A 27,207-nucleotide genomic window follows, 5' to 3' on the forward strand; every position below is an offset into this window, starting at 1 on the left:
GAAAGGAGCAGACGTCATCATGATTCAGCTGGCGCTTAGGAAGCCTGCCATTTTCTGAAGATGATCACCTGTAGGTTAAGCAGTCCCCCCACCAGCATAGTCCTCTCAGTATTCTCCCAGGTAAAGAAGTGAGATTTATTTAAAGTACTGTTTGCCCTGGATTGATGTCCTGTTTCTGTGGACTTCTCAGAAGTACCCAGAATACCCCTGACCACAGACTGGCTGCATTGCATGATTTTCAAGAGTAGAAATGTACCCTTTTGTGCCTGTAGAGCTTCATGCAGAGTTGTAATGAGGGAAAAGACTTGCAAAAAGGAGATGGCCAAGTCACTGACAGCCTAGGCATACTGCAAACCTTAGTAGTGGTGCCTCCCTCTTTGTAGAGGGAGAATATTTTGATCTTCCATACTAGTGGAGTCATTTCAGTCAAATATTGCCCTGCTCTTTCTTGCATAGAGAAGGGAACTGCTCCATCTATTACTTGTCTATCTCTCCTACAGTGTTATAGGAGAGGTGCTGGCTGAAGGAATCCCTTTGATCAGCAGATCTTGGTGACTAAGAGCAATGAGATGTCTCCTGCTGAGGGATAGACATCAGGAAATTTCAGTTCTTATTTCTGTTTGTTGTTTTTGTTGTTATGATTTTTTTTAATTATATCGACTCTTCCTCTGAGAAAGTATTTCAGCTTTCTCTGTGTATTTTCAGAACACATCACATTAATTTCCATGTGATTTTTTTTTTTTTTTTTATATTGAATAACGTCTGCTAAATGCTTCAGTGCATGAAATGACTTTGTCCAGGTATAATCACCTGCATCCTTTCAGGTTAATAATATTCCAGAGTTTCTCCCTTGCAGTAGTCTGATTTCAGAGTAAATAAATAAATAAACAAGGTTCAGGCTGGTGGAAAGGGACCAAAAAAAATTGTATATACAGTTTTTTGGTAATGTTATTCAGGGAAAAGAATGAACACACTACAATTTACTGTCATATCTCTGTCCTTCGGTCTCCTCACAGCTTACAGAGTCAACATGTTTTGTGATTCTGCTTTCCCTTCATGTGTGTGCAGCAGCCTCTGTCTGTTAGGTATTTAAGAGGGGAGCTATCTTGTGATCTCCTTAGAACTATTCATAGCTATTTGCTTTCCAGTCTGCACCAATGGCATTAAGACAGAGCCTATAACCTGTCTGTTGTCAATTCTATCTGGCAACCCAAATTAAAATTACAAATTAAAATACAATGTAAATAAATATTTTGTCTTTTTCAGTGTTCTGAAGCTTTCACCTGAACTTGTTTGGAGGCACATGACCTCTTTAAACTTTTTCTTCATCTGTTTTGTATATATGTACATTAGATTGTTTCCGGGATTCCTCATTGCTTTCCAAACAAGTGTATCTTTGTGGATTAGATATAGTTTTTCAACTGTACATCCCTTGAGGCTCATTAGCATTTTATAGATCTGTAGCTGTTGAGGTGAATTTGGGCTTTATGGAGCACAAAGATACAGACTTCTAACGGTATTCAGACAATGAATTTATATTGAAATCAGTGTTTAAATGTCTTTAAATATTTAGATTGAAGATGCCCACATAAAAAACATTCGCTATTCAGTTCTTGCACGCACTCCTGATTGCTGTACACAGTCAGACAGGTAATAAAACTCATACCTTTTTTGCCTGGAGCTGCTAAACTGCCACTACTGCTGGCAATTCTCAGTTTAAAACCCAACAAATTTTCCAGCTTATTTGCCTAATCCTATACATTTCCCTGAAGTGGCCTCAGGTTCCAGTGACTTCAGTGAGACTTGAAAATGTTGAGCATTTCACAGGCGGTGTTCAGAATCTTAGGACTAAATCTTATAACTTCCTTCCCATAAATCAAGATTCTCTTCTACTGGTAGCTGTTTGGGGGTTTTGTGTTTTAGTGCATGGCTGTTCAGTCATACAGGAAACCTGTAAGAAATAGTGGTGAATAATAGTGCAGATGTTTAACACAGTAGCTTGTAATCTATCTCTAGACAAGGCAGCCTCACTGTGGCTTCACATACCATTGAACTGATTTGTTGAATAATAAAATATTCTTTTCATTTCATTTCCTTCCATTTCTTTTAATTTCTTCTCATTTCTTTTGCTTTCTAGTTAGTAGTTTTGGAAAATATAAAAGGAGCTGGAAAGTGTTCAGGATACAAAAGGAAAATCGCATAAAGATCTTTTCTGTTGTATGCACAGGATGTATATAAGCCTGTTACTTTTTCAAAGATCGATTAAGAAAGAAAAAAAAAAGACTTTTCAGTACTATAATGTATATAATGTATATAAAAGACTAAGTTATGAATTTCAAAGTGCTTAGAGGAAAATGGCACTTTAAAAAAAATGAATTCCTTCAATGAAATTGAATCTCTACACCTAGTTCACACTCTCTAGTTGATGAATGCAGGACATCAGCTAAAAAGTGGTATAAAATGCTGATTAAATGCACACATTTGTTAATTTAACAATGCATGTGCTTTGTAGTATGGCAGAAAGCATTGTTTCCACATAGGTATGTCTGTAACTGTAACATCATATCAGTGAGTATCCCTTGCTCTTTTCTTTTCTTGTGGAGTTCTGTGTGTTAAGATCACTTGTTAAAAGATAATTTACATCAATATTAGTTTTCTTGACTCAAAATCATTGTGATTTTTCTCCTACACTTTCTCTGCTTAGCTAGTGAAACTTTGATTGGTCAGCATGTGTGTCCTCATACAGTTTTTATTTTAGTAAAACTCTTTACATTCATATGAGACTTAGATAATCAAGGTAGGATGATAAAGTGCAAAAACTACATGGGCATGACAGTTTAGGTGAATATTTAGCAGCAAATTTCTGTTTTGCCTGATTAAAACCAAGCATACAAAGCTGGATCTCTTGTGAACTTTCCAGGTAAATGTGCTGCCATTTGGGTCATCTGTTTGACCCAAACACTGCTGTCTTGCAAATGTGGCAAGTAAAAATTTTTCAAAGCCGTAGTGAAAATAGTTTCATCAAAGATGCCTGAAAATATCCTGCACATCCTCAGGTGCCACGTTTTCAGATGTTAGCCACCAACACCCATTCACTCATATGAACTAGCTGATGCTGAACTGCATTTATGGTGCATTTGTTTAGACAGGCAGTATCACACAAAAGATCTCTGAGTCTGAGCTCAAGATTCTGAGCTTCTACATCTTCTGATGTCATGTTTTCAGAAGTGTTCTCTGCCAGCTTGACCCCTGAAATGACACCTGTCTTTCAGTAGAGCTCTGTGACTTCCAGTCCAGTCACCTAGCGCCCAGAGTATATTAATGCATTAAATTACTGTTGCTTCAGTGCAGGACATAGTATTTCCTCTCAGTGAATTTCATGAGGTTCCTCTCTGCCTAATGCTATATTGTGATGAGATTCCTCTGAATGGCAATGTCGTGACTCTTTATTAATGAAGACTCCACTTTATACCATTTAGGATTAAGGAAAATTGTCTATTCCTCTGCCATGACAGCATTAAGGAAGCTCTGGTGGCAGTGTTATGTTTTTGTTTCTTTGATTCATTCATTGGAATTTTTTGTTTTATTTTGCTGGGGACAGTCCCTTACCAGCTGAGGCTCAGTACTTGCCCTTACCTGTTCATGGCCTATGGTAATAAATTCCTGACTGATAGTAAAATGTTTTACAAAATTGACAATTTCTCTTAATTTGAATTAATCTCTGGAAACAGCACCCATATCTCTGCGTTATCTTCTACCAAGTGAAAACAAATGCTCTCTGCTTCTATGTAGTTTCCTATTTCCACTGAGTTTATGGGATTAATGATCTGATCTCCTTTAGTATGTTCTAGAGCAAGAACTTGTATTTTATTTCAATTCAATTGTTTTAACGTTCCATTAAAAGTACTCAGGACTTAAAGACTTTTGCCATCTTCTCCAATGCTTCTGCAGCAGAATCCAACAGAAGTCATAGAAGGTTCATCCATGAACAGAATTTAACCATACATGCTGTTGCAGTTTGGCCATAAATAAATAAAGTGAGGATCGTATAATATGACACAGGAAACTACTTCTGTTCTTACTACTGCACATTACTGATGCATTCCTGAACATCCCCGAAGGGTCTCCCGTAGAGTTTATCATGCAGAAATGCAGAATTACACATCACGTAGCTTTTTTGTTGGTTGTGAAAAACATGATGTCATTGGGATCCTGACAGAAAATCAAGATTCTAAGGCTTCAAAATTCCAGAGGCTGATTTTTGTTAGCTTACGGTGTACAGAAGGCAAACTGCTGAACTTAACCTTCATGCTTTAAACATTTGGATAATGTTATAGCCCTTGCAAAGCAGAAGTGCTGGCAAAAACATACTAAATTCTAGATTATTTATAGAACATAAAGATTAATCCAAGCTGCAAATTTAGATCCAGATGAAAAACACCCCAAAACCAGAATATTGAATTTAGATCATGATTTATTCCTATTTGGCAGTTTGGTCCATTTTCAACATACTGATTCAAGAGCAGATTTTGATTTTGACATCCATTATAGAAATATTTGGGTTTTATTCATTATTTCTAGATTATATTGGGTATATTTTTTGTAGTGTGGGGTGGTGGGGAAGAATCATCTCAATAAATGCTTGAGTAATTTTGGGAGAAATCAGCAAGTTATCTAAATAATACTGCTAAGTAGTTATTTAAGTACAAGAGAATATATACAAAAGAAACAGCAAAAAAGAACTTTACAGACAGTACGGTACATGTTCAAATGCAAGGCTGAATACAGTCCTCAACATTTTTTATTCTTTTTGGTATGAGAAGTGTCTCAGTACAAATTAGAGTGTGTTTTCAAAATGGATCCCTCCATCCTTAGGAAAACAATATTAAATATGAATTACAGCCTAGTCAGAATATTTTCCTTTACTTTCATAACATCAGTGAATAATGGGAAAAAAAAAAAAGCCTCAAACCCAACAAGCAAATCCAAACGTCATTCACAAAATTTCAACATTCTAGAAAAGTTTGATGTTTGCTGTGTCCATGAATGCTTCCTATTGTTTCCACTCACCAAAATAGCTTATTGACTACCATGATACTATCTTTATTGTTGTGATCAAGTCTGAAACAATTCAAGCAGCCCCTTGAGCTTTTGTAACACATTCAGACAAAATTAATCTAAAAGCCCAAACTCTATTGCAATATAAGGCTTTAAATATTACAGTAAGCCCTGTGGATATGCTAGAATAAATATATCATCTGATATGTGCATGTGGTAATATATCCAATAGGTAATAGTCTAGAATGTTTCGAGTCCTTCAGTCATGTCATTTCAGTTTGAAGTATTTTTAGAAGCTACATTTTAAAAGGTAAAATGTGCATGTGTCCAGACAGTTTTTTAGAGTTCAATGTGTTGTTCTATTTTTATATGAGCCTTTTATGTTCAGCGTATAAGTAATGACAAAAATGAAATTTGAGGAAACATAAATTGTATTTTCTTTTGCTCAGTAAAGCAATTTTTGTCCTTTGTATTTCCTCTTCCCGCTGTGACTGAAAGGGCGGAAAGGTATTCAGTTGTAATAAATGGAAGTTAAACTGAAAAAGCTTGCTGCCTTAAAAAGCTTTTGCCATCCATGAAAAAAAAAATATGATGTATGTCATAATCTGAAATCTATGACTGAAGCTTACGTTCCAAGTGTTTCCATTGAAATACAACTGCAGTTAACTGTATTTTCAGAAAGATTGTGATAGTGGTGGTGATTAATGATGCAATGGCTGAGGCAAGTTTTGACAAATAGAAAGTCTTGCTTTTAATCCCAGTTATAGGACCATGAGCTTATCAAATAATCTTTACCAACCTCAGTTTTGTTATCTCTTGAATGAAATTGGTAGAATATTTTTTTTGATTTTGCGTGACTAAAGATTCTGGAACAGTTTTTTTCTGGGTAGAATTTAATATTGAGAAGATCCATTGACTTCAAAGGTCTGCCAACAAGCTTCAGAGCTTACAGAAGATTTTATGATACTTCAATTAGCTTTAATGAAAGCAGAAATTGACCTTTAATATTTGTATGGTAAAATAATAAAAGGTACAGACAAAGTTAATGTAAGAACTCTTACTTAATCCAAACAGCTTTAGGGGAGCATGAAGCCATTTGTCTCACTTCTTACTACTTTGTCAAATTTCCTGAGTGCCCAAGTTTGAATTTCTGTGTGAAAAACAGCTCTTCACAGCCTCTCGAGGAAAAAAATATTTCATGTTAAATCTTGTAAAATTAATTTTAACGTATTACTTCAATCTCATAGAATTCTCATAAACTCACTTTACACATATACACATATCCACAATTTTTTAATGACAAATTTATTGCTCATAGCCAGTTACCATGTTTAGTAACATGCACCTCCTTATAAAAGGAAATGGGACCGGTCTGTTTTTTCTCTGAATTGATCATATGTGCGTATTTAGTGACTGGGGGAGGGGGAAGAGCATCAACAATGCCAGTAAGCCTTTTATGAGAATGAAGAAATTACAGTATTTAAACTACCTTTTTTTTTTTTTTTAATCTTGCTTTTAGGCAGCAAACAAGTAACCAGCCTTCTCCTGTCGTGCCTGATTTTCTTGACAAACAAACAAAAAAGGTACTGGTAAGTTTGTATTCTAAAATAACGTTGCATTGTAACTTCAAATTCCTGAGTCCACAGTTCTGCAGTGTGTTCATGGCTGCTTGGCATCACCATCCGAACATGAAACCGTTAGTAATGTTTTGAAGTCTTTGAGACAAAAGCCTGCTTGCTAAGAACTTTAGTTCTGTAGAAAGACAGGGAGGTACAGCGAATGAGAGAATCAAAAGGCTGGAAATTTGCTGCTGAGAATAAATGCTAGCTGCTCCCTGAGGTGATTTGTCTGTGCACTTCACTTTCTACAGATGTTAGAGCCTCTTTTTTAGTAAGGACCTGAGGTTCTTTGGTAGCACTTTGATATCCTGCTCGAATTCAATATGTGAAATGGAGGAGTCGCTCTGTGACTTGGAGCACAGCATAGTCTTTGAAGTCTGATCCAATTTTTGCTGCTTACCATTTGATGTTGAAAGGATGAAATGGAGAAAATGTACAGTTTTTGCCAGTAACTCTGCTGAGCATATGTAAGATTAAAAAAACAAAATCCCTTGGATGATGTACTTAGAAATGTTAAGCAGATTAATACCTTCCTATAGCTTTTTTCTAAAGATACAAATTAACTATGAGAGGAAATCAGCATACAGTGCATGCTATGATTAAACTGCATGAGGAAAGGGGATAAATAAGTTAAATGGAAAAATAAACAAATGTTTGTGACATGGATGCTAAGTCAGTGGTGCTGAAAGCCACAAGAATCTTGTGTAACCTTAATCTCGCATTAGTCATTTCTCAAAGAGTTGTGAAGAATACAAAGTTGCTCTCTGTGAGATCACAGCTATAAGTTATCATGGCAGAGTGAAATCAGCATGTTTCTTGAATGCCTAAAACAGCTTTCTTTATTCCAGAAGGATTGGGATGAGATTTCTGCTTCTTCCTTTACTGTAAAAAATACATTCAAAATGAGTGATTCACAATTAATTAGCCAATCTCAGTCAATCGCAGACCATCAGTCAAGCCCCTTGAGACACCCTAAAAAAGGAGGTAAGGAAAACAGACTAACAGTAATCATTCATTTACTGTTTATAAGCTGCACATTGTCAGCATGTGACCTGCCTTATAAATTCATTAACAATCCATTGGAAGCCAGGAAATATAAAGAAACTAACTTTTTTCTACATATTTTCAAACTGGAATTTTTTAAGAACTCTCAACTACCTGAGTCACAGAGGAGAGGTATAGAGATTTCTGAAAAATAATTTCTACTGAAAACATAGTTAACAATCCTGAAATACCTTTCAAGAGCTTAGCTTTCCTCTGCCTTCCAGCCTCACAAGTGGAAGACTATGATGAAATCTCTCATGTTTGACAGAATGAAAGATAACATGTCCATTTATAGTCACCATGATTTAGTCAGGAAAACAGGAACACCTACAATAATTCTAAAATCTATGCAATCTGGTTGCTATTTCATTTGCTTATATATTATTTTTGCCATGGTCAGTAATAGTTTAAGAACTTGAAATAAAGCATTATGACAGTTGTTGAATTTTAATCGATTTATCATTTATTCTAGGAAATCAATACCTGTCAAAATACTTTTCTCTGTCATTGTAATCATTAAGTTTTTGCTAATTCCTGGAAGCAAATATTAATACTGTATTACAGAATGCCTTCCACAAATTAAGATGAAGCAGATTGATAATGTGATACCTGTGACTAGCACCAAAATAAAATGATAATACATGAATTCCCAGCTTATTACTGAAAATGAATTGTTTATAATTTTCTGTTGTATATTAATATTTCTATTTATATATTTAATGGGACACCTTTCATCTTGCCAGTCTACAAATGTTTATCTGAATATCCCTAATCCCGCAGTTAATGTCTTTAAACTTTATAATGTTCAGTTGAACAATTTATAAATTAAAGTTAAGACAGGTACATATCTGGAGATCCTTCTGTTACGCAAAATAACATAAAGTCAATGTTTTTAGTCTTCTGCACAGGCATAATGTGTTTTCCATGCTGAAAACAAAGTGGTATGTAAACACAGCATGTTGAGAAATCCATTATACTTTCTTGACGCATTTCAGTCCATATGGATTTTGAATCCATAGTGTGGGACTGCAGGGGAAGTGAGCATTAGTATCTTAAATTATTACATCTAAAATAATAAACCCGTCAAACAAAAATATCTTCATTGCAGCAAACCCTCTTGAGGAAAGCAGGCAAGACCCAAATCTGTCATTCTTATTGCCAATGGATATTGTACGTTACCTGCAACTAGTCTCCTTGACATCAGTGACATTGTATCTGAAATTAAATAATTATAGACAGTAAAATTGGCAGAATTACAGCCTTACAAACATCTGATTCCAAGCCATTGCCTAGTAATTCAGGAAGACTTCAGAGAATATGAAGTCATAGAAGGATACCGAATTTATCTCTTGAAAAAGAGATAAATGCAACATTCATCTGAACTATTTAAGAAACATGTATGTGTAAAAGAGTAAGCATGGGAGGAATTTCTCAGTAAAGCGTGAAGATACTCAAATGATCATATAAATCATGCTTCCATGAATGACTGTTGGAGAAGTAAACCTGCTGAATAATAACAACTTCTTAAAAGCACAGCTTGTGTTCAGGTACTTGATGCTTTCACACCCTGTGCAATCTGTACTGTCCTATTGTATAAGGTGTATTTTTAAGTACAAAGTATTTTTGAACCTATTGTGAGAACCAAGTGAAACAGCAAATATTACTTTTGAAATAAGAACACGTGTATGCAATACACGTTTTATAATGTGAGACTATACTGCATGAGTTGTATTTCACCAAACAGAATGCTGAAGAGGTTGTCCAAAGAATGTGGAGACTGATTTTTCATAATGAAACATCACTCTGCTGTGCCATTCATATTGAATTCTTCTGTCATCATGGTGGTAGTTCCATGAACCTGGAACACCAAGACAAACAGAGAAAGGAATGTGGTAGGGTTCTGCACTGGTCTCTTGCACAGTTTTGAAGCAGTGTTGTTGTTTGCTAAAGGAAGGAGTCTTTATATGTAGGATTAAACTCAAAGTGGAGGATAGGCAGATCGTTTTTCTTGAGGTCTCAGTAGGGTGGGGCTCTCTCTCAGAAGAGAGAAAATGGTTGACATGAGTTTACATGTTTCTGTATTTGTCAGTGTATTTATCAAGTGCACTAGTGTTTGCATCTTGTCCATCTTTCTGATATCGTAGGTTACTCACTCTGATTAGTAGAATGTACAAGGAAAACTAGACCATCAAATTTTCGCAAAGGTCTTGACACCCTATAATCAATGCAGAAATAAAAGTTCTTTTCACTTTAAGATGATTTCTACTGGGTCACAGATAAACTGAACACTGTGGCCAAACTGTGTGCAGTGCAAGTTAAGTGCATGCATGTGCTGTGGTGGCACAGGGCTCCAGGAGCTGGCTCAGTGCTGCCCAGGATTTCCCCTTGGCTCTGCCAGGGTGGTGGGGAAGGGCTAGCAACAAAGCCAAGGATTCCAACAACACACTCTGCCTGTTTCTGTTTGTTTTTAGGATGGAGAGGAGGGTCCAGTCAACACTAATAATTGAGTCAGAATTGAGTCATTCTAGTCACAAAAAGGTAGTAGTGAAAGAACCAAAATATTGCAGAGATAAATAATTTCCAGACAACTGAGTTGTGATATTTTCTTAGAAGAAAAAAGTAGAGAGAATATTTTAAATGATAAATAAGAAAGAAGTGATTCATGGAGAGCTCACCAATGTAACTTTGGCTCAAAAGTATATATGACTGAGATTGTCCTAAATGAATAGGAAATAGGTTTGTAAAAAGCTATTAGTATCTCTACATTGACCAGAGGATGACATAATTCTTAACGCTAGCATAGACATTTTAAATGTGTGAGAGCATTGGAGCCTCTTAGCGTGGACATTCTCATGTGGGAGAAAAGGACATATTTCTTGATGATGTTTATTTTGTGCCTTGGCTGCAGTGCTGAAATTTTGAGAGGCAGAGGAATTTGCCAGCGTTCTGAGATGTTCTGAATTATGCAGTCTGCAGTGTCTCTAGCTCTATTTTGAAGCTGAGGTATTGAAACTTGCACTGTAGTTGTAAAAGTCAGAATATGCAATATGCCCTTTGATTTTATCTTTCATATTCTGAAAACTAATGGAAATTAGGACCCAGGCTTGTTTCAAGCTGGACTTCTACTCATCAGTGACCCATTTTGAATGTTTGCCTTGCAATGTTGGTGGTTTTTTTCATGTTGCAGTTCTTTTTTTTCCTCTCTTCTGGTAAAGTAATCATAAGATGCAGTTTGGTGAATATAGCTGTGCTGGCTTGGAAGAAACATGTGGAGGTAATCATTGCTTATTGCTCTGTTGGAGGGCAAGCATATAACAAAATGGATTAGTGCTTGATGGGGATGAAGGCTGTTGCTCAACTTAGGCACTACTGTACACTGTTCAATAAGGGGCACTGTGGGCAAAGGAGACAATATTCCCAAAAAGTCACTCTGTAGGTGTTACCACACAGGTGATACAGATTTACCACTCTAAACAGGAAATTTAAAATGAGTTCATTAGGTGTTTGAGCTTTCATTTTCCGAAAATACCCCTTATTCTGTCTCATTTATCTGAATTCTTTCCGGTAAAGATTAAAAGGTAAATCATTCTGAGGAGACAGAAGTGGTCTGTGTAATAGTCAAAGGTGTTGTGTTTTGTTTTTTCTTTGAAAGTCCTGTTACTTTCCTTACTTAAAAATAATTTGTCTAAATAAGAGTGTATGTTTTTCTCTTTGTGTATAAACACAAACTTTGATTTATTCTGATAGTAGACAGAGCCACCAGTGAGAAAATGCCATCTTTATTTATTGGGCATGATCAGATTCCCAGCACAAGTAGATTACTTGATTGTGCAAATTCTTTTCTGAAAGTACAGGAATTCTCCTCAACAGAGTCCATAGAATAAGGGCACAGACAGGCCTGTTACCTCAGAGTTGTTTGAAATGAAGATGACCTTATATGGCATTTTTGAGCATTTTATAGGTTTAAACTTAGTTTGTGAAAACAGCAGTGCAACGGGGAGGTACAATTAAGTGTAACAAGAAGATAAAGTTAAGGTCTTGGTCTCAAACAAGTCATGAGACCTTCCACAGTAGTTCTACTTGCAAGTAGGACACAAGTCATAATGTTTTAAATTGTTTAGTTGTTTTAAACTGGGAAATAACTTAGCCTCAGCTAAGATAGTCTTAGCTATTGTTTGACAGTTGGACTAGATAATCTTAGAGGTCTTTTCCAATCTTTATGAGTCTTTGATTCTGTTCCAGCTAGAAAACAGCTGTCATTTTAACTGTACTAGCTATTTCTAATTAAGACTAGAGTCCATGCTGTGATCGACCACAGCAATCTTCTTCCCTATCATGTTGTACCATGTCCTACCTCATGGTAAGATGCTTTAAAAGCAAAAGAAAATCTAAGAGTGAGCAGTTGCTATAGATAATTGCAATTATAAGAGGCATTGATGCAATTGTCTCAGAAAAATCACTTTATCTGCATAGTAAATTTCATAAAATTCAACTATAATCTTAAGATACTTGGGCAAATGCTCTTCTGAATCAGTCTTTGAGATCTTAAATGTCAAGAAGCCAATTTATCTTGCTTAACATTGCTAGTAGATTTCAGATATTTCATATTTCAGATATTGTCTTTCTAATGGGACTAATGTTAAAATCTGAATGTAAGTCGAAGAAGGTATTTCAAAAGGCAGATGGGAATGTATTTCTTTGGAAAGCCTTTAGAATATATTTGTACTGAGCAAAAAGATTTACACAGCTGATTCCTGTAAATTTGCACAATTTAAAAATTTTATCTACTGGAAACGATATGACAATATTAACATGTAAACATTGTTTCAGGTATTCATTATTCTGTCTTAATGGCAGAATAACCTTGTAGGCAAACTATACCAATCATAGATACATGTGCATTGTCTTTCTTCAGTAGAGTGCTCAGAATTTAAAAATCTCACCCAAGCCACAGCAATTATACTTAGGTGTATGGTCTTTGCTCCAAAGTAGATTTTCTTTGAAAATACTCTTTAGGCTGCCTCAGTCTCAGCCCTAAAGTACAGCTTTGATTTGATGTCTTTCATTTGTACATCAGGTGTTCTTAAATGCAGGGAATATATCCTACTCTACATGGTAATTTTATGTTGTATTGTAATTTTAACTGTAATCTCATGTAATTCCTATTTGTGCATTGTTTTTGTATTTTTTTAAAAAAGATGGCAGCAATGGCAAAGCAATAGCCAGTAGTGATTTGGTAGTGGGAACTTTTTATGCTTTGACTCAGAGAAAGCCAGTATCCTAGCATGACTGTAATAAGTATTATGTTAAAAGTCAGGATGTATCTCACACAAGATAGGGTATCAAGACACGGATGTTTTGAACCAAGGAAGCCATTTTCCACACGTGAGAGATCAACCCAAGGCATTCAGCCGTTGGTCTCTGTGCAACTCAGCTTTCTATTTGTCTTCATTATAGCTGACCTTCTATCTACATGAAAACCAAAGCTGCTGCTTCATAGCATCATGTGACATGTTGCCAAGGCTTTCCACTTGTTGTCATTGGCAGATGGAGTGGTACTGACACATGGATGCCATTAATTTCAGAGTCCTATCATTCAGGATTTTAAATTAAAGAATTTATAATCTATTTAGAATTATTTTTGGTCATACAAGCAGGAGTTTCATTTCATCATTTTTAAGCCCCCCACTGAGACTAATTTTACATTGAGGGAATATAAATCATGAAAAACTTGACTGTAGCCAGTAAAGTCAAAACAGTAATTCAAACTGGGTCTCTTAATTTTAATAAAACTGACATGAAAAATTCCCTGCATATCTAGAATTCAGAGGTTTTTGGGGGTAGGACTTTTTTGAGGTTTTTGTTTGTTTGTTTGTTTGTTGTTTTTTTATGAGTTGGCTAGGTTTGAGTTGGTCATTCTTTTAGTAAATAGAATAACAAGATCATGGGACAGTCTGAACCTTACAGGAAACACTGAAGAAGCCACAGTAGCATTACTGAGTGTGATCTGGTGGCACTGAACTTGCTGTAGCTATGTACAAGGGCTATAAGATTTCCACAGTATTCTCCTGTTATGTACCACACTGCAGACGAGTTGAATCCTAGGTCAGAAGAGTTGCTAACGAAATATGTTTTGTAATGATTTTCTGTGGAAAGGATCCTCCCACAGCAGTGTCTGCTTCTTTTGAATAAAATACTGACTGAGCACAAACAGGAGAAAAAGTAGCTTCTTTTCTTTTTTCCCTTTAGTGATCAAGTATCACCACTTTACTGACCTCTTCAGTTGTGTGATCTATACTGGACTTTGAACATAGTAAACAAAAATCACATTTGCAAATCATTCATTTTTGTCTTCAAGAAAATATATAAATAGAAATCATATGAAGGAAAATACACTTTTTTTAGGATGTCTCTTGAGAAAATAAACTGAAAATAAAGCTATATCTCAAGAAATCATTATTGTTTCTGTCATTATAAGAAATGATGAACACTTTGAGTTGTGAGGCTGTTTATGCAGGTGGATTTTCTTGGTGCAAGTAAAGCTATTACTGTGCACTGTATTGTATGTGGTAGAACCCTGCAAAAGGCTTCAGGGGAGGACCTACCCATTGGAGAGCCCAATATTCATTTTTCTGGATCTGTACAGTTAGCTTCGTGGGCCATTGGGGTGAGAATCACAGTACCTGGATTGCAGTATTTCAGTCCTTCAATACGTAGTTCCAGTGTAGATTCAGAAAATCTGACTCCAAAACATAAATGATGTCTGTTGAACTGTGAGCTGTGATTTACACCGATGACTTTTGTATGCTGAACTTGTTGTCTCACAGATGCTTTGTTAAACCTTTTGTTACTCTGTGATGGCAAGATTTGCAGGCTACATTCTTCCTAAGACCAACAAATCTGAAAATAAATTATGCTGTTCTTAAGTTTTTCTTTACTGTTCAGCTTCTTAATTGTTGTTTTTTTTTTTTTTCCCTCCAATAGACAAAGACACAAACAGTGACAAGTGATAAATACAAGCTTTGATTTGTTAAACACATGTTAGCTCTGTGTTTAGCCCTAGGCAGTGAATTTCATTATAGACTAGTTTACTTCTGGATTGGTTATTGTGATTGCTTACGATGCAAAAGGATTTGACCTGCAGTCATGACTGATTAGTATCAAAGGTGAGAGATAAAATAAAATGCATGTTATCTGCATGGGTAAACTGCATGTATAAAAAGTTATAGACAGCTGGACTCTCTGTTTGTTCTATAATATGCTGAAATTCAGCTCATGTTAACGGCACTGCAATAAAAAGAGAGTGCATATTTCTTATTAAAAAAAAAAAGTATGATCAATTTAATGAAGTCAAATAATAGGCATAATAACATTGTGCCACAGATACAGGTTTTAGTAGGAGTTCTGTTTCTTCCCTTAGAACATGATGTTCAGGGATATCTTTCTGGCCCAAACTGCATTTCACCTTGTGCATCTGTCTTGGTTTTCTCTTCATGATGTACAGGTTTATCTGAGAACTCCTTTTTGCCATTCCTTTGTTAGTAGTTGTATGGGAACTGTTGAATCATGGCCTGAATCTCTGATTGACCACCTGAGGCAAGCAATGAGTCAGCCACAGGAGCACAGGTGAAGGCAATTCACCTGTGCTGCTGGAAGGGGTGGAACTGGCTCCACCTCTCCTAGACCCATTTAAGTGCAGACTGCCATTGAGGAAGGATCTCTTCTTAGAGACCCCTCCTCATGGAGAATATTGTGAGCCTATGACATTGGTAAGCATTTTTTCTTTATTATCTTCCTGTTGGGTTAACCTTACTTAGCTTAACTTTCCTATATATTTCTTAATTATAACATCTATATATTTGTTGTTTATACAGTAGTTAAACTTGTTATCATGCAATACCTCACCTGATCTCTTATTAGTACTTGAAGCTTCTCTAAGAGTTCTCTAGCAGCCTTATTTATATTAGTTAGACACCACTGCTCGAGCTCTGAAACAGCAGCATGTTTCAGATTGCCAGGGAAATAGCATGGTTCCCAATTCATTGTTCCTTCATTTCTAAATGGTTCCATAAAGTATTGAACTGCAGTATGAAAATTTGTCTTTTTCAGTATAGTTGCTTTATCTCTGAGATTATTTAACCACAATTGATATTACTTTGTATTCGGTATTTGCTGTGTTTTGCAAAGGAAAAGACATCTTAGATACTGTTTTAATTTTTTTTTTTTTCCTAACATCAGAAAGTTTTGGGCAGTGTTTTTATTTCAAGTTCTTTTGTAAGAGAAGAAAGGTTAAACAGTTCATCATTAACTGTGATAGAAAAATGTCGTCTTCTAGCTGTAAGTTACCAGATTGTTTATGGTTATTTGCTGATATTTGAACTTAGAACTGGCTATTCTGAATCCTCCACAAGTAAATAGTAATAGATGGAGTTCAGATCGTCATTTTATGTTGTATGCTGTATGTTTTCTGGAGTTGCTTACATCTTTGTATTTCTCCATGGATAGTACTGAGAGAAAATGTAGTGGTAAAAGTGATAGCATAATTAACGTGAAAGTGACAGAATGGTATGTTAAGTATGAGATAGCTCTGTATGATCGATGCAAATGAATAAAATAATGCCTCTGACAAGTAAAGTATAGATACTTGGGACAAAATATTTGCAATGGCACATATGAACATCTAGAGATGCAAGTTATTCACAAATACTTTTTGATCAGTAGGTTTTTCATTCTGTAAATGAGGGACTGGTAGTGAAGTACTTGGGTGGAAAGAAATTATCTTTAGATAATGTATTCATTCTTACTGAATCACTCAGCGCTGCTAATAACAGTGATTGTGTTTCTTTGCTCTCCTTCATTAAGTGTTTTACATTTCAGTTCTCTCAAGAATTATCTCAATTGGCTTATATTGGCTAAGTTGAATATAGCAAAAGCAAATACTAGCTTCTAATAGTAATTACTAGCTTGTAGAGATCATTTCTGTCCCCAGGCAAGGATAATCTTTCTTAAGGATCTTTCTTGCATATGGAGAGAATTACTGAGAGCCAGTTGTGCTCATGTGTTGGCTGACATTGGCAGTTCACCAGAAATTAAAGGCCACACTTCCACCTTTCCTGCTTGCAACATCTGTCCCCTAAGGGAAGATAATAATACCACAGTCACAGGAGGAATTGTTGTTGTTGCCAATATGGGAAGGAGAAGCTGCTTTCTTACATGCTATCAGACAGGCAACAAGACTTTATAATAACTTACAAGAATGGTTTAATGAATTCTATTATTTATCTTACTAAAAACTTCATAGGACCAATTCTTTGTCTCTAAGGTTTGTTCTGTTTGGCACAGAGTATCTCTCACAGAAGCACAAGCATAAGCTCATTGCATTGTGAAAAGGTGGCAAACACTATATAACCAAAAAGTAGCCTCTTGCTTGCTGTGTTAGTTTGGCCTCCTGGCTGGGCCAAGTCTGAAGAGGAGGGTGGAGGAAACAGTTGTGAACAGCATCATGAGTGCTGGTGAAAGACCGTATCATCTTACACATTTTCCATCTGATACTTGTATTTCGTAAGGAAACAAACTTAGAGAATGTGTGATTGCCTAACATCTAGGTTGGATAGCTATATCAGTTCTTTACCTTGAGCTGGACCTAGTTCTCTCTGTAGGCTGTGAAGTATGTCTTCGGTTCTTTGGCCATGGCTTTGTGAGAGTAGTGCTGTTTCTGGGACACCTTTCACCACTGTGCTTATGTTTGCCGCATGTGCACACATACAAGACACATTCAAAATGAGGAAAAAAATATTGTATTGTTCCAGCCTCTTTCTTTAGTTCTGGATATACAAACAGCAAAAATGCCCTCCAGCAAAGTGGTGCAATTGTTTTTTCTACATTCTTTTAATGCTGTTCTTTACTGCATATTCTTAGTTATGATAAAAAGAGCATGGCTATCAAATGAATAACATTCAGCTTGTGGGTTCTGAAAGGCTTTTTGCAGGGAGGAAAAAAGTTTGCCGCGGATCCATGAAAAAAGTCCTGTGAACTAATCTGAGTAGCGGCTTACATGGGCGTAGTACTAAAATTTCAAAACAGCCAGCCGCTATAGTTAAAAATACATAAGAGATATTTGTGTAACAAAAAATCTTTATGTTGTTGATTTGTTTTTAGAGAAGTTCAGATCTGCATCCGGTGTCCCAAAGGGATACAGATAGAAGATTCCAGCTTGGGCCCACCTCTCATACTCATATTTTGCTCATCAGACTTAGAGACAAGTGATATCAATTCCTTTCATCTGTTGTTCTCCATGTGCTTACAATTAATCTTTTGTTCACGAGAAACTGATAAATTGGAAGTATTGTTGTTTATAACCTCTTAAGGATCTGGCCCTGCCAGTGGTATTCAGAACAGCTGTTAGGAGTCTATAATAAATATCAGTTTTCTGTCTACTGTATTAAGAATCATTCTTTGTGCCTTTTGATAATTGATTTAGGTCCCGAGGAGGGTGAGTTCCTCACCTTCATGCATAAAGGAGCTTAACTATGTTAGAAAAATGAAATTTCACATGGGCAGAGTAGCTTGCAAACTGTACTGTTTTGAAACATTCACTGATAGAAACAGTCAACAGAGACAGCCAAAAGCAGAGATGTTTCACAGCCTAGAAAATTAAGCAGGATTTTCATTATCATAGGCAACTCACAGCCTTACATGTTTTAATTCAAAAATTACTTATGTAGCAATGCCATTCAGCACAAGCTTGTCATGACACATGTTGAAGAAAATCACAGTTAATTCACAAAACTCAATCTCCTTTTCCTATTCACAAAATAAACATTCACAGTCAGAAAAACAATGAATATCAGTCATTCTGCAGTTTAAATTCTACTATTTGTAGAATTGCAGTGTTTTGTGGTGTGATTGGCAAGGATGGGCTGTTGACTTTTTTGGTTTAGCTTCCTGTGTTTAAAAAAAAAAAAAAAATTAACAGAAGTATTGGAAAAAAAAATAGAACATTTTCCTGGAGAAATGGTCCATTGGCAGGACAAAAGATACTGACCATAGCAGATGAAACCATGGGGAAGGTCACATGCAGAGAAAAGCTGAGAGACATATAGACAGACAATGTGAACAGAAAGCAAGCCAAAAGTGGAATAGAAGGAATATGCCATCAAAGCAGAAAGCCTGTGTAGAGAACCAGGACAGAGAAGGAAGAAAGAGGAAGATGAGATGAAAAAAAAAAAAAAAAAAAAAATGGAGAAAAACAAAGGCATTTTGTTTCAATAATGACAGAACACTCAGTAACCACAGCAGTGAAGTATACTGCTGTTTTTTTAGTGTTGCTTTTCTCATATGCGTGCTGAAGATTTTCAGGGGAAAGTTTAATTTTAGCATTAGAGTATTTGAAAGGAGTATACCACTTTGTTACTGAAGGAGAGGTATGTTTCATGTAGTCTTGAAAGGCAAAAAGTTTTTGAAGGATTGTCAATACTTAAACTATTTCCTTTGCTGCAGTACCCATACCAATGCCTTGTTAGTTGGCAATGTTTTGCATCCTTATTGCAACATAGTTCTTCTTTATGCTTATGAAGTGTGTGCCTTTGAAAGGGTAGAGTGGTAATTGCTCCAAAATCTTGGAAGATAAGGAACAGAAATAACGGAAATTTTCCCTTGTGTAGTGCAACCTTTCCTTCAGTTAAACTTTTTTAATTATTATTTATGAATTTTTGAGGCTATCCAAAACAAACAGAAATAGTAAAGTGTGTCTATAGTGTCACAACAAATGACGAGACAAAATAAAATACAAGACTCCAAATAGCAGTTACTTAAGCAATTCACTCAACTTTAGAACAACGTTCCAAACATTAATTGGGAGAGGGAAAACTGAGATTACCCCCACTGGATCTCTAGCAATTACAGCCTTGCATTCTGTACTTCGCTGTCCTATTCAATGCAGTTATACAACTATAATACCTTCTACTTCTTGGCAGACATATTTCTAAAAATGGTGATGATCTCAACAGGATCTAAATAAATCACTATTATATTGCTAATTCATGCTGAGTTAAAATATGCCATAATTTTCTTTGTGGATTAAATGAGGAGTCACTGAGCGCATGAGTTAAACAGTTTGATTTTAAATGAGTCAAGCTTAGTTTTCAGGCAGCTCTTGTCTTTGGAAAATTGTTCAATTTTTTTTGTACCATTTTAGCTTCTAACATTATGGGATTTTTCATCTGTTTCCATCAATCTCTTTATTCAAAGTTGGACCTAAGCAAGGGATTAAGGTCTTTGGATTTCAATTTGAATTCATTAACCTAGTACTGTTTTGCATCTTATCTACCACTTCAGATTTTGGCAGGAATTCTAAGTTCACATTCTTCTAGAGCTTCTTGTGGTGGCTAGTTACTTTTCCTTTAAGTCCTATAACTATGTGGGGTCATCTGAAGCAGAACAAGATGTGCCTTGCTTTTGGGCATGATTCTTTAACAACTTTCAGCTGAATTCATAGTTGCTTCTGAGAATTAAGGCACAACTTGCCGTTCAAGTTGGCAGACAAATTCAAATCAGTATTTAAGGTCAGCCTTTATTAGTGGGTTCTCAAGATCCAGGCCATTGCAAGTTCAGTGGTTCTATTCCTTGTTGCTATGGGAAAAAAAAAAGTCTCCCAATTTGATCCCTGCTTAAGTCAAATAGTAACATAATAAGACTTTGGGGGGAGAACATTGTTTTGTGTTGTTGCTTATGTCCTAGTTTTTACCAAAAAAAAAAAAGTTAAATGACATGGTATTCCCTTGATATTGTCAAATAATTTCTCTAAAGAAATCAATGTCAGTAGTAAGAATACTACCAAATATCCTTAGATTTGTAGTTCCATTTGTTACAGACAGAAGAATTAGTTTCTCCCTCACATGTGTTCCCTACAGTCCTCTGAAGGTGTGCAAAAGCTCACACTGTTGCTCTTTGAGACAACAATCACACCAGAAAAACATGCTTAAAACAGAGTCAAAGGAAGTCAAGAGATGTTTTCTAACATGGAAATACTGAATTTGCACTGAAGAATCAAGAGATGCAGATTTGATTTGTCTGAAGGAGCATTATTTACTTTCATTATCGGCTATGTAATAAATAAACATTGCTGCATGAGTTTTCAGTAGAACTTCAGATCAGATCATTGTTTCCAAAAGCCCTTTTCTGAAGGAAAATAGAGCTACAGTCTCCAAAGTGTTCAGTAACTTCCCAAGTAACCATTCATGCCAGGTAAGATTTGCAAAATTTGCCATAGGAACCTGGCTATAATCTAGATGTTTGAGATGGCTTTCAGTAGCTGAAACTGGGAAAAAAGGAGAGGATTCAGGAGCAAAGAGACTTTTTTTCTTGCATACTGCAGCCTAATGGCTAAACCCTAATGGCTTTGGTTCAGGTTTGTACTGCCTTGCTTTAGCATGCTTCCTATCCTGGGATGAGTCAGTGCAAAGACACGGAGCTGGCATGCCGAAAACACACTTTCTGTGCTTGGAGTACTCTCTGAAGAGACTTCATGGTAACTGTAAATTAGGCCCATTATGTTTAACTTCATCATGTATCCTCATGCTACACCATGAATAAGCATGGCTGATGTGTAAATCTAGCCCACTGTATCTGGTTTACATTAGTTAAATTAATGCTTGAGCTGTTGTTTGGTTTTGTTCATACCGACATCAGAACACTGAGTAAGAACAACAAATCAGAAACAAAAAACACAAACATTTAAAAAATACTGCTCCCACAGATTGGAGCACCAAGTGTGTTTTATATAAACAATTTGAATAAACATGGCTGGACTTTTTACCAGATTCTTTCCCCTGAAGGACCCTTTGAGACAAAAACAAACTGAGCAAAACAAGTTTTGGTGGGATGGGCCTAGGCCTGTTTCATGTAAGTGGATGACAGAGCACGGAGCAGGAAGGCAGCAGTGTGCTGAAAGCTGGTGTACATTGTGTTTTGCATGTTCCCAGCCCACTTGCCAGGAGTGATCTAGAACTGAAACAAGGCCCTCTTTTTACTGGGACACAGGGAAGGAGGCCATCACTAATCTAAAACAGCTCTGCTGTTTGAAAACAATAGACTTTACTAATTTGATATTCTGATTGTGTCTTGTTCTCATGTGAATGTGTGGTCTGTGGTGCCAGGTCAGGAAGGTGAGCATTTCTGAGAACTGCTCCTTCTCTTGTGTGGGTCATTAAGGTTGTCGTTCTTCTGCCACAGTAGAAAAAAGTGGGTAGGTAGCATCACAGGGGAGATGAGGAAGTGGTTGTCTTCAGCTCTTACCAGAACTGTCCAGCCACGGGAGTCTGGAATGAGTTATAACCCATGCAGCTGTTTGGCATGACTCCGCCACAACACAAAGCCAGCAGAGCTCAGATGGCAGTTGCAAAGGTGTTTGTAGAGCTGTTTCAAGTAGGAAAGTCCAAGATTATTTTTATGTGCATGTGCCATTTGTCCTGGTGTTGCAAGGAGGGAGGCAGGAGTTTTCCAGATCCTGGTTATTAAAAAAAAATGGAAGGCAAAGTTTAACTTGTAATAGCTGCATGAACACATTTTAATGGGGTCACTTTCACGAAGCACTCTGATGTAGTTTCTGTAGGTGCTGTGTCATTGAACTGAATAAGTCCCCTAACTGGAGCAGAGGTGAAAGTGAACATTGAGTCTTACTGTGCAGCATGGTGCTTAACTTTCAGAAAGTTTCACTGCATAAAAGTGATACAGATTATTAATAGCATTGCTTGTTGGGATTTTTATTTAGCCTCAAATTTAAAAGCTATTCCTTTATTTCTAAACCTTCACATTTGCATCCCTTTGATATGAAATACTTGTGAACTAACTAGAGAACAGAGCTGTGAGTTCAGTAGCCAAGAGATTCTTGATTTATTAATACAGACTTGTTTGCAGCATCTCCTCCTTCTGAATATAACAAGTGCAGCAGTCACAGGCTGATGATGAGGGGTCCAATCCTTCAGGGTGCAGTGGTTGTTACTCACAGTTCTTGTTTAAAGTTCATAGCGCTCATTGCCTAAATAAGACCATTCGGTGTGAAAGAGATGGAAGTGTGGATTCTAAATGATTGCTTAGAAGTTTAAAGTATGGCTTGGAAGGTAAATTGTGTTGTACAGTATAGGTAACTGCTAACTGGGAATAGTCTTTTCTAGTGATGTGTTCAAGATGAAGAGTTTATATTATCTGTGTATGAGTAGTAATTGTGATAGAAGTTCTGAAGGTATTCAAGATGTAATAACTAACTGCTACATTGTCCTCTACAGTGCCATTAAGACACTTAAAAGAGAAATTTAAATAACATGTAAGATATTCTGTCACCTAGTTATTCTAAATGCAATTATGGATGTGCAGTTGATATTTGGAGAAGTAATGCTCTACTAATGATGCTTTTGCAAATAACTTTGAGAAAATAATTTAGTTGCATAGAAATTTCAGAATAATGTTTGCAGTGCTTGTCAGGTTTATGGAAGTTCAAGGATGCTGATGTGTCTTTTTGGTATATGTGTATGACTATAGCTTGCATATTTCTGTGAAACAAACATGCTTTTCCCATAATATTACACAGGAGGACTTCTGGGGGGAAAAAAGCCTGCTGTAGTTCAGCAGAGTTAGTCTTCTCACTGGAGAAACTGCCATGCACAGAACCAGACAGGCTGTGTCTGCAGTTAGAAGGCTTAGAAAATGTAACTGTACTGCAGATGTAAGTCAGCAAATCTCCTTGCTGGAAAGGTTTCTGAACACAGTGCAGCAATTCTAAAAGCAGTTTGCCAGATGGAATGAATTGTTCTGGTAAAAGAATAGCAATAGTTCTAGCTGGGGATTTTTATTAATCCAAGTAATAGTAAGAAATAAAGAATTGGTAGAATTTGCCAATGTGGACTGGGCTGTAAACTAAATTGCTGTTCAGAGAAAGGGACAAATTTTGATTTATTTTCCTCCAGAAATTTTCACTGCCTTCTCTGGAAGCAGGCTATGGACCTTCCACTTGGCGCAGCCCAGTCTAGTCATGATCTACACTGCCATTGCACCACAGGATTGAGGAGCTCAGGCTCAGGTTTTCACTTGGCATGAACTGTGCCAAGCATGGCCTCATGATCAAACTGAAGGCTTTCCCTTTTGTCTGAGATGACATTTGGATAAACACCAAATTTTAGTCGTGTAGATTCTTAGAATAATCAAAATAAAAACATGGGGCTAGAAATACACAAGGGTGCTGGGTTTCAGGCCTGTATTCACAGCTTAATTAAAACAGTGGAGAAGGTCCCATAAACTCAGTGTATTTTTTATGAGGTCAGAAAAAAAAAGTGACTAATAAATCCAGCACAACCCTGAAACTGCCTTTCCTGATACTGAAGAGCAGTGTTTTTTTATTACTACTTTTTTTTTTTTTTTTTTTTTTTTACCACAACATTCATTTTCTTGTGGTATTTCTGAATTGATTCAGATTTTCCAGAGCTTGAAGGTTGAGGATGGATAGTGCATGCAGGAACTGCACACAGGACGTGGTTGCAGCTACAAACTGCCCTTTCTCCACCTTCCAGTCAGAGTTTTTTCAAAGCTTTCTTAATTTCTTCTGGAAACTCTTGGGCATACAGTTCAGCAGTATTGTGTAGGCAGGGGGAGTTAGCAAGCCTTGCTACAAGTTTGTTATTATATGTTATAAGAAGACCCAATATAAAATGACTAGAATAAGCCTTTGTTTTCAGACTAGTGCATTCATAAATACTACTCCATGGACTTGTTGAGTAGCATTTCTGAATTTGTAGATACAAATGCTTCCCACATCATCAGAGATTCTTTACAAGTGTGAACAGAGATGACAGTCCAAAGCACCTTCTTCGCCTGTTCTTTGTTTCACTGATTCCCATAGATTTCTGCTTTATACTTAACCACAGTATTTAGAAAAACTGTGCCCTATGCGACCTATTAATGAGCAACATACTATAATGTTGAAAAGACAGAATTGAATTAATATCTTCCAAAAACATAAAAACAAATCATTGTTTTTAATGTCTGAGATTAAAGGTAAGTTTGTTCGTTTGTTTTCAAAAAGCATTCTAAAGCATTGCATCTAGAATTAGCTCAATCTGTGAAAGCATCCTTCTTTTAGAAATCAACTCTCTAGATCTGTTTTAAGTACATGGTCTGCAATGGTCTTTGGTCACTTTTAATGTCATTTTAAAATATATCTGAATGTAACAGGCTGCAGTTTATTTGGTCATTATATAATTTGTCTAGATTGATCAGTTTAATATCTGATTTTTTTCAAGATTTCCTCAGAATTCTGAAGTTTTAGCAATGCAGATATTTTCTGTTGCCCAAGGCAATAATAGATGTGGTGTGCAAACACTGCTTTAAAGCGGGTGTCTGTCTGCTGATTTACATATTTTAAAAGTATTAAGATCAAAAGTAATGAGAATTTAATCCATATGGCATGTAGAAGATAAATAGGAATATTAATACTGTATCAAATACTAATTAAAGGAAACACCAGTCCTATTTTTAAAATCTTGCATGCAGATGAAAACGAAGTCATTGCAAAGTTAAGATCTGATTCTTAAAGAAATAAGAATTAGCAGTTTTCAACTGCAGCTTCTAAACGTGAGTCTGAATTCATGTGGGAGGTCAAGTTCTGGTTTCATAGTACAAAGCAGTATTGCTTTTTGTCAGGGCATCTCAGATCACTCTAAAACTACAAACTACCAACAATTTTTAAGATAGCAAATCCCTTTCATTATAAAGGAAACAAAAATGCAGATGTTTTTTAACGTGCCAAGAATACTTGCCTGTTAAAGTGCTAGGCCCTAAAATAGATGTATTCTTAGGAATCCTGATGGATTTTAATCAACTCTTGTATGCAGATTGCAACAGGGAGAGGAAAAAAATGTCATCAGCTCCATAAAAAACTAACTTGGACGAGCAGTCAAAATGAATTGCAAATTTGCCATGTCTTTAGGCTAAAACAGGTTTTTGTAATTCTCTGTTATGGGATGTATAGGTGTAAGTACCTTAGGATGTTATCCATATGGTAACAAGCACTCTCAAGCTGGCTTCACGTGAACTGGGACTAGGTACTGAACACAGTGCGAACCTAGTATTCCATGCAGACATCTTAGCCCGAAGAAGATACACGAGATGCATTTAGTGCATCATGATTTCTAAATCTGTAGCCCTTAGGTTCTCCCGAGTCGTTGTCAGTATTACAGGATGGAGGATACAAATATGTCATAGAAGTGAGCTTGCAGTGAAGAGTTATCTTTGAAAGATCAGAAAAACAGAGAAAACTTAAAACATGTGCTAGTACTGCAAGATCTTACAAGTAAGAGAATCATCTGCATTGTTTGTTTTAACAACCTGAAAAAGACTCCGAATGATAGAAAGAATTGGTTTTCCTCATTTGTGCTTGAAGAATACATATATTAAATCAGCTACATATATATCTCATATATTAATTAAAGTTATACTGAGAGACAACTGTACCTGACAGAGCAGGGAGGGAAGTCTAAAATGTTTCTTACAGTCTTGTGCGCTATTAGGACTAATTCTTCTAGTAGGTTTATGGTTCCTGTGTCTTTCTATAGTAAATACAGCAATTAATCATTACCATACAGCAAATCTTGTCCTCTTCACATTGAGAAAAAAGGCTGTGTTCTGTGGGCCATCCTTCAATGGGTAGTGATATTCCACTGTAGATGCAAGGTAGAACAATCTGAGATTGAATAAGCATCCACTGTAACTGGATCAGAATGGTCAGGACAAGGTAGTTAGCAGATCAGTAAATTGCAACTCTTCTGCAACCTGCCATCTCTTTTTGAAGTTCTGTTTCATTCTAGAGCAAATGATGTGTGGTATGTCAACAGGTGTCAGTCATTCTACATGTACATGGAGCAAAACTGCCTAGGAACTGCCCTCACAAAGCAAGAGGAAATTTGACTCAAGAGGGAAAAGGGAGTCACTAGAGAGAGAATGTGAAGGAGATTGATATAAAACATTCCCAGCTGTTTGTAAGGCCAATTTAGCCAATCAGCCAAACGATGAGTGGGGATATAAACCCATCTGCTTCTTGAACTCTTACAGGAAATATTAATTGTACATAGTCCCCCTTCTTTATGGTCAATCTAAGGATGTTTTATGCAAGTACCAGCCTCAGTCCACGTAGAAAAAAGTGATCTTTGTCCTATGTGAGTCGATGCTTTTATCTCCCAATCATCATTTCAAATTATCTTCCAAGAATGTGTTGGCTCTGCTTTCTGTGGGGAAGGGCCTCATTTGTAAGGAAGGATGTGGTTATGTTCATTAAAGTTTTTTGGTGATTTAGCTGCAGAGTGGCTGCAGGGCCTTGTATTCAGGCATGTTTGTTTCCATTCCCTTTCCTGCAGAATAGCCCAGGTAGTGTTAAATAGTACTGTGTATTTTGTAAAAGACCTTTTAAATATTAAATAGAGCTTCATTTTCCAGCTGGAGA

General features: G+C 36.4%; 1 protein-coding gene across 8 annotated transcripts in view; it reads left to right on the forward strand.

Annotated features, from left to right (window-relative positions):
- MYO3B (myosin IIIB) overlaps positions 1–27,207 on the forward strand; it is a 193,097-nt gene that overhangs the window by 144,319 nt on the left and 21,571 nt on the right. For 6 of the 8 annotated variants that reach the window (XR_016468258.1, XM_090143988.1, XM_090143985.1 and 3 more), the window contains 2 exons: positions 6,578–6,641; positions 7,526–7,661. Coding sequence is in view for 7 of the 8 variants with exons in the window: in XM_090143988.1 (XP_090000114.1) it covers positions 6,578–6,641; positions 7,526–7,661 (200 nt within the window). In the remaining variant the exon portion in view is untranslated. Of the gene's footprint in view, positions 1–6,577; positions 6,642–7,525; positions 7,662–17,879; positions 18,028–27,207 lie in introns of those variants that run through there. The other 2 variants (XM_090143990.1, XM_090143989.1) reach the window with 2 other exon arrangements.

Source organism: Phasianus colchicus, chromosome 7 (genome assembly GCF_987193195.1).
Source record: "Phasianus colchicus chromosome 7, bPhaCol1.hap1.1, whole genome shotgun sequence".
Lineage (NCBI taxonomy): Eukaryota > Metazoa > Chordata > Aves > Galliformes > Phasianidae > Phasianus > Phasianus colchicus.